General features: G+C 42.5%; 1 protein-coding gene across 1 annotated transcript; it reads right to left on the bottom strand.

Moving 5' to 3' along the window:
- Positions 1–3,944: 3,944 nt before the first annotated feature.
- Positions 3,945–7,634, bottom strand: LOC128532204 (centrosomal protein of 41 kDa-like). Its single transcript, XM_053506437.1, has 9 exons — positions 7,588–7,634; positions 7,004–7,065; positions 6,854–6,920; positions 6,217–6,355; positions 5,959–6,128; positions 4,736–4,803; positions 4,502–4,616; positions 4,169–4,387; positions 3,945–4,060 (listed from the first exon to the last, which is right to left on the bottom strand). The coding sequence occupies exons 1-9, from the start codon at positions 7,613–7,615 to the stop codon at positions 3,945–3,947; spliced, it is 984 nt and encodes a 327-aa protein (XP_053362412.1). The 5' UTR covers positions 7,616–7,634.
- Positions 7,635–8,535: the final 901 nt, after the last annotated feature.

Below are 8,535 nucleotides of genomic sequence, written 5' to 3'. Positions count from 1 at the left end.
TGACAGATGCCAGAAGGGTGATGGGAAGATGGAAGGAGTACTTTAAGGAGTTGATGAATGAGGAAAACGAAAGAGAACAAAGAGTAGAAGAGGTGACTGTTGTGGAACAGGAAGTAGCAAATATTGGTAGAAGTGAGGTGAGAAGGGCGTTGAAAAGGATGAAGAGTGGAAAGGCTGTTGGTCCTGATGACATACCTGTGGAGGTATGGAAGTGCTTAGGAGAGGTGGCAGTAGAGTTTTTGACACGTTTGTTTAACAAGATCTTGGAGAGTGAGAGGATTCCAGAGGAATGGAGGAGAAGTGTATTGGTGCCAATTTTTAAGAACAAGGGAGATGTGCAAAGCTGTGGCAACTATAGAGGTATAAAGCTAATGAGCCAGACAATGAAGCTGTGGGAAAGAGTAGTGGAAGCTAGGTTAAGGGTAGAGGTGAGCATTTGTGAGCAGCAATATGGTTTTATGCCTAGAAAGAGTACATCAGATGCAGTATTTGCTTTGAGGATGCTGGCGGAGAAGTACAGAGAAGGTAACAGGGAGTTGCATTGTGTCTTTTTAGATTTAGAGAAAGCGTATAACAGGGTGCCAAGAGAGGAGCTGTGGTATTGTATGAGGAAGTCTGGAGTGGCAGAGAAGTATGTTAGAGTGGTGCAGGACATGTATGAGAGCTGTAAGACAGTGGTAAGATGTGCTGTAGGTGTGACAGAAGAGTTTAAGGTGGAGGTGGGTCTGCATCAAGGATCGGCTCTAAGCCCCTTTTTGTTTGCTCTGGTGATGGACAGGATGACAGATGAGGTAAGACAGGAGTCCCCATGGACTATGATGTTTGCAGATGACATTGTGCTCTGTAGCGAGAGCAGGGAACAGGTGGAGGAAAATTTGGAGAGGTGGAGGTATGCTCTGGAAAGCAGAGGAATGAAGGTTAGCCGCAGCAAGACGGAATACATGTGTGTGAATGAGAGGGACCCAGGAGGATCGGTGAGGCTACAGGGAGCAGAGGTAAAGAAGGTGCAGGATTTTAAGTACTTGGGGTCAACGGTCCAGAGCAACGGAGAGTGTGGAAAGGAGGTGAAGAGGCGGGTACAGGCAGGTTGGAATGGGTGGAGAAAAGTGTCAAGTGTTTTGTGCGATAAAAGAGTATCAGCGAGAATGAAAGGAAAGGTGTACAGGACAGTGGTGAGACCAGCGATGCTCTACGGCTTAGAGACAGTGGCGCTAAAGAAAAGACAGGAGGCAGAGTTGGAGGTAGCAGAGCTGAAGATGTTGAGGTTCTCTTTGGGAGTGACAAGGATGGATAGGATTAAGAATGAGTTTATCAGAGGGACAACCCACATTAGATGTTTTGGAGATAAAGTCAGAGAGGCCAGATTGAGGTGGTTTGGGCATGTTCAGAGGAGAGATGGTGAATATATCGGTAGAAGGATGCTGAGGTTGGAACTGCCAGGCAGGAGGTCTAGAGGAAGACCAAAGAGGAGATTTATGGATGCAGTGAGAGAGGACATGAAGTTAGTTGGTGTGAAAGAAGAGGATGCAGAGGATAGGGTTAGATGGAGGCAGATGATTCGCTGTGGCGACCCCTGAAAGGGAACAGCCGAAAGACAAAGAAGAAGAAGTACACAACCACTCTGTAATGATAAAGAGCCGCCCAGGTTTTCTTTTCATTTATTACAATAACATGCCCCTTCTGAAATCAAGCCAATCGCAAATGCCTGGCACTGTGACGCCACACCAAAAGAGGCTGCTCCTACACTAGTTGATTGACACTGGTGTTTTAGGAAAGACCCGTCCCGAGTGAGAAGAAGCTGTCAGCCATTGTTTTTCGCCGCTGGAGCAAAATGTCGCCCAAGCGAGTGTGGTGTACAGTTGTTGGGTGTAATAGCGAACACAGGAGTCGTCATTCACTACCGACATCGGAGCCGCTGAGGACGCAGTGGCTGAATTTAGTTTTTAAAGCTAACGTCCCCGCCGATTTACCTAAATGCGTTCATGTTTGTGCTAATAATTTTTCACCAGACTGCTTTATAAACGCGGGTCAATATAAAGCAGGTTTTACTAGGAAGCTGCTCCTAAAAAATGGATCTGTACTAACGCTTCGTGTTCCTGCTTCTTCTTCACCAGGCTCGGTGAGTGTGATTTATTTTACTATGACTCTTTGCAGATCGCCTTTTCTAATAATCACGATGAATGCGGATTGTAAGTTAACTTATACTCTCATAGAACATGGTTATGGCTTCTTCTCTATGTACATCCGTCTCTATATAATCCCTAATCGCCCGTTTATAATAAACAATGCATTAAGGTGATTTTCTAGTTGCAAACGGTGTACGTTGTCGGAAAACTATATTATGCTTACCTTTGTTACGTTAGATGGTTTATAACGATGTCTGTCGAAGATTAAGAAGTCATGTAAACACATCAGTAAACACATCGCGTCCGTATCTCTCTCAGTAAGCTTCTCCGCTTTTGTTATTGTTGCATAACGGCAGCGTAACGGCCCGTTAATTCATGCCCGTGCAGTGATGAGAAAGACAAATCGAGTCGATGCATGTCCATTCTTTAAATTTTTGCGTTGTCAGGCGATATTACAAACTTCCGCGTAGGTTCCGTACTTAAATCAAACCAAAAACTACTTAAGAAAACAGGCTCCATAATCCAGCGTTTTCCAGTTTGGACTGCATTACCCACAAAGCATTGCCCGCACTGGACTACACGCCCCACAGAACTGGGGGTGTGGGCTCAGCAGAGATCATAAGCATTTAAAGAAACTTGTACTGAAATAGGTTGCTGAGAACAGAGCTAGTTTTTACCAGGTAAAAGTAGTGTTTTTTTATACAACCATTGAGAATTTTTTATTAAAGTATATTACAAACTTTTCATTAGGACCCTAAAGATCATATTAACATTTAAGGAAAAATGGGATGTGTGGGACCTTTAACTATGACATCTACCAAGAGGCCCACAGCAACTCTGAAGCAGTTGCGGGGATCTATGTCAAATAGTGATCATGTGACAACAATAATGTGGCTTGTATGGGAGGGTTGCAAGAAAAAAAAAAATCTTCTCCTCAAGAAAGGCCTGAAAAATGCTGGTGATCAGATGAGACTAAAATTAATTTTTTTAGCCACAATATAAAAATGATATGTCTGGCGGATACCCAGCTGAACTTTTAAATAAAACTATTCCTACAGTAAAGCATGAAGGTGCTAATATCCCTTTATTGGGGTGTTTCTGTGCAATAGGGCCTCTCTGGTTTACTTGTAAGGAAAAATGGATGGGGCGAAATGAAAAATCTGCTGCCCTCTGCCAGAAAGTCGTCAATGGACAGAAGGTTTACCTTCCAACATGACAATAACCCAAAGCACACACAGCAAAACTGACCCCACAGTGGTTGAAGGAGAAAAAAATTACTGTCCTTGCATGGCCTCATCAGAGCCTAGACCTAAACCCAACTGAAAATCTGTGGAAAGAGATGAAGCCTGCAGTCTACAAGCCATCAAATTTAACTAAACCTGAGCAGATCTGCAAAGAAGCCTGGGTGAAAATAACTACCTGACATGTTGGTGTGGTATCTTTCACTTGGATGTTAAATGTTGCACTGAGTAAATTTAGCTGGATGTAACAAAAAATGTGTGTCTTCATTTCGGGCTGAAAAGCAACAAAATGTGATTTTTTTTTTTAACAGGGGGGTTGTTTTCTGTACCCACTGTATATCAAAATATAACGATGTTAAAAGCTCTTTATTTGAGTAAATCTCATAAGCCATGAAGGTCTGATTGAAAGCTTTCACTGCGTGATGACTGCAATCAGGTCTACAGCTACTGCAAGCTACGTCAAGGCCAAGTACATCAAGGGGGTGTTACATGATAGGTTTCCTGTTGTAAGGATGATGATGATGATGATGATGATGTTTAAAAGGACATTGATGATGATGATGATGATGATGATAGGTCATCTCCAGGGCCGCCTGCTGTGTGACTGGGCGCTCCCCGAGTTATGTCGACTATTCAGGGCACTGGAGACTTTCGTGTTAGAGCTGCTGGTGGACATCCTGCTGCTCAGACGACCTGGAGTGAGACAGAGGACACACACATAGTTAATAGGCTATTTCTCAATATTAATTCCTTTTGTTTTTTTCTTTTCTTTAAATTCTCAGTTAAAACTGGACGACTCACTGCTGGTCTCACTAGAGGGAATCAGGACCTCTTCCAGGTAGTGCTGAACCTTGTTGAGGTCCTCGGATGTAAAACGCCATTTGTTTTCTGCGGGCTGCGGCGTCCGATGGAGTGCGGCGAGCTTCCGGCGCAAGTGTCCTGTCAGGGACATGAGACAGGTGGTGGGAAAAGAGCCGGTGGTCATTCCTTCTGGGAACTTCTGCGCGATTACTTTCAAGCCTTTGAGATGGGGAGGAGATAAAATACAAGGTGTTTGCTTTGTGCTTCAGATTTAAGGAGATATACATGTATCCACATATACACTCATACACATATATATACACAAGGACTCACCTCCGGAAAGCATAAAAAGATTCTCAAAGCCCCTCCTGCACATGGTCGTGGCCGCCTGGCTCGCTATTCTCTCGTCCTCATCGTACAAGATGATGATCTTCCCCTGAACGTTTCTCTGATCAAGCAGTTCAAGAAGTTTAAAATATATAAAAATGCTCATTAACTTTGTGACTCTGAACTTATAAGACTATAAACCAGCACTGGACTTAAGACCAGGCTGAGGGTGAAGGATACATATGAAAGCACTTCCTTGGTGTAAGGATTCATCGTCCTTAAGAGCATTGTGTAAGGATAACTGTGTGCTGTACAGAGAGAAAGACAGAGAGAAATCAGAGTGTTTATACAAAATGTGAATTTTATTTATTTTAACAACCGCCGTGTCACTGACTGCTTGTTCACACAAGTTAGCGTTATTGAGGAATAAAAGATGGTGTGATACGGTGTTATTCCTGTTAACCCCAGTACCACTTGTTGGAGTGTTTTACGAGGTGGTATCAAAAAGTTTCGAGACTTGTTGTGAAACTCGCCAACTGATGGCTGCACAAGGCTGCACGGTCACAGCGAGCACCGACCTTCATAAGTCAGTGTGCCAAAAGACACTGTCGTGTGTACATCAGTAGCTGTGCTACTGTTGCCATTCTGACCACATGCGTTACCACGTCTGCCATTTCATCATGGAGTTATAAAGAAAAGAGTGAACGTGAAATTCTGTGCAAAACTGGGCAAATCTGAGACGTTTGACATGATAGGGCAATACAGTTTACAACCCACAACATTGCTGGCATTGTCGTTGTGTTGTACAGAACAGTCCAGGCAATCCTCACGTGTGATGTGCTGCGTTGCTGCCAAGTTTGTTCCCAGGTTGCTGACCCAGGAGCAGAAGGAACATCATGTTAAAGAACTCCCCCAGCGTGCCATGGGTGACTCGTCCTTCATGAGGATCATTACCGGTGACGAAATTTGGGTGTACGGGTACAACCCTGAGACGAAGTAACAGTCTTCACAGTGGAAGAAGCCATCATCTCCATGGGCTAAAAATGCGAGACAGGTGTGCAGTTCGGCCAAGCGCATTCTCATCATCTTTTTAACAACATTGGTGGCGTTTTGCATTGAGAATTCATCTCAGGATCCGGACCGCCAATAGCCAATTCTACTGCCAGGTATTAAAGCGTCTGAGGGAGCGACCGGATCTGTGGCGCGCGAATCTCAACAATTTTAATATCCTCTCGTGTTCCATTTACACTGCAGTTGTCTGCCCACTAAGTCTTGATACTAGAAATAAGGAGGCTAGGAAAAAGAAAAAAAAAAGGAAGAAAGAATAAATGAACAACAGAGTACAAAGAGAAGAAAAGAAATGAAAAAAAAGGAAAGAAAAAGAAGGGTTAAAAAATACAAAAAGAATACAAAAGAAAGAATACACAGAATGAAAATAGAAGAGCGGTTCTGCGTGTGCTCACCGCTGATGATGTGGCACTGCTCGTACAGCTCTCGGTCTCGGACGTCGAGCAGCAGGTAGGGGCAGTCCGGGTACGGGCGCTGGGCAGCACACGGGACGCTCGGAGGGGGCGGGGTCATGCTCCTTACCACCTCCTTATCCAGATCCAGCTCTCCTACACCACTGATCACACTGAGGGCACAAACACACACTCGTAACGTAAGGGCTGGAATAAAGGGATATCATTACAAACCTATCACGATAATTACTTTTGAGCTACCTCTGAAGTGTGGATCTGGGGGAAAATGCCATGTCGCTCGACTCTTTGCCGTCAGCCAGCGTGACAAGTTGAGGGCTGGAGTGGGCCGAACCGTCTGTGTGCTCTGGCAAACGATCTCCTGATGCTGACTTGGAAACATCTACACGTATACATAACAATATCGAACTGATGAAACCCATGATGTTTGAACGAAACACACAGTCCTGACTTGTTTGCATAATACGGGTTTCTGAATGACCGGTGTGGAAGAAATAAAACACTCTGTGTTGTGATGTCATAGGAAATTAATCAACACTGAGATGTAACCATCTCCAAATTTTGTGTTCCAGTGTTTCTGAAGATTCTATTACAGTTTCATGACCCCCCCCAAAAAAAATAAACCCTGAAACCGGAGACTCATTCCATTCATGTTCCATAAACATCTCTTTTTTAACTCAACAGTTACACACTATTTGTAACGTCCCTGTTTAATGTCCACCATGCACTTCCCTTTTTGAATGAGCTGTTACTATGGAAACGCTAACCAATGCATTAATACAGTATAGTCCTGTGATCCAAACCTGCGCTCCCCTCCTGACCGATCAGAATCCAGAATTCAGCAACACTGCGTAATAAACATTAAATATTATTAGATAACCTTTAGGTCTAGAAACGTTGTCTGTGATGCTCTCGTTCAGGTCCGACACCGAGGCCACTTGGAGCACCTGAGGAGAGAGAACAATCCTCAGTCGGTGACATAACCGAGAAAATAATCACACAAAATACTGCTTAATTAGATAAAACTCACCATCTGAGCGAACGTCGAGACTTTGAGTCTCTTAAAGACCTCGTCCTTTTTATATCTGTAATCTGAAACACAATACATTCAACATTAATGAACTGAATTATTATTATTATTATTATTATTAATAATAATAATAAATAACTTTTTGGATTTTACTTAAGTTCCCATAATCATTCCTAACCATCTCCATGTTCCCCCTCATCCTCATCACGAGCACGTCGCACAGATTAAACCCTCTCTCCATACCGCACCCGCTTTCAATGTAAATTCAGTTCTTTCACATTGTTCTTAGCTTAATTTTAGTCATTTTAAATCTCCTTAGTTGTTTTCTTTGCTTGATGCAGGACAATAATTTGATGCTTCTGAAACAGAGTAACATCTCGGCCACGCCCACAATGCATGGTAGTTGCATGAGAAATGAGAAGCTCCTCACTGCATCAGATATGGTTAAATAACTTGCTGCAGCTGAACTATATTACAAGTAGTCCCTGTTCCATTCCAGAGTTCGCTTCATACAGAAAAGGTGTAGTTTGGAGTGATTATTATCATCATTATCTTTCATTTTTATGTCTTCCACGGAGACTTACTTCTCCTGATCTCCTCCAGGCGTTCCATGTACTTTGTCAGGCTTAAACCTATAAAACACACATCATGGTTATCCTCAGAATGTCTTTAACACACACTATGTTTGATCAAATCCCTTTCAGCGGGTTCAACCAAGCAAAAAAAACAACAGACCTTACCTGTATCAACTTTTGATTTAACATGTTGGTATTTGGGGTTTGAGGAGATTCTCTTCTTTGGGCCCTGAAATAAAAAGCAGAAAGAACGGACATAAAGAATTCAATTAAAACACATGCAAGTGAAACGCCTCTTCAGATCAAGGATGTGCGGGTCCTTTCTACATTTTTTGTTCTTGTTAAAGGTCCCATATTTTACTATTTCTTTAAGAAGTTAACACATCACTCAAAACTCCTCCAAAGTGTGTGTGTATTTTATTTTACTCCTCGCCCGAATGCGCCATTTTAGTATCTATGTACAGTAAATGAGCTACCACTGAACCCTTCCGGAGAACATCACCAGACCTGACCAACATGCAGAGGGAGAGGCTTTTCTTATATGAGGTCACATTTGAGGAGGGAAATCTCATTAGCATGTTTAAAACCCCAGCCAAAATAAAAATGTAAAAGCACAAAAAGCAGGATATATATATTTTTTTTTTAGTGCACAAACAAACACACAATGTGGACCTTTTTTGGGGCGGGCATTAATAGGGCATCTTTAAAACACAAGACGTATGTATACTGTATAATCCAACCTTTTAGTAATAAAGAAATGTTAATATACTGTACAATTCATAATCTTAATGGAGTAAAAAAATGGATAGAAATAAAATCCTTGCAGTTCATTAAGAGGAAACAAATCTTTTCACCAACCTGGAATTAATTACAGTGGAACCTTGACTTAGAGCATATTTCGTTCCGGAAGTATATACGTATATCAAAATTATCATAAACCAAAGTAATTTTTCCCAT

The sequence above is a fragment of the Clarias gariepinus genome, chromosome 10 (genome assembly GCF_024256425.1).
Source record: "Clarias gariepinus isolate MV-2021 ecotype Netherlands chromosome 10, CGAR_prim_01v2, whole genome shotgun sequence".
Lineage (NCBI taxonomy): Eukaryota > Metazoa > Chordata > Actinopteri > Siluriformes > Clariidae > Clarias > Clarias gariepinus.
Note: the sequence above shows the minus strand (reverse complement) of the source record. Positions and strands in the feature narration are given on the sequence as shown.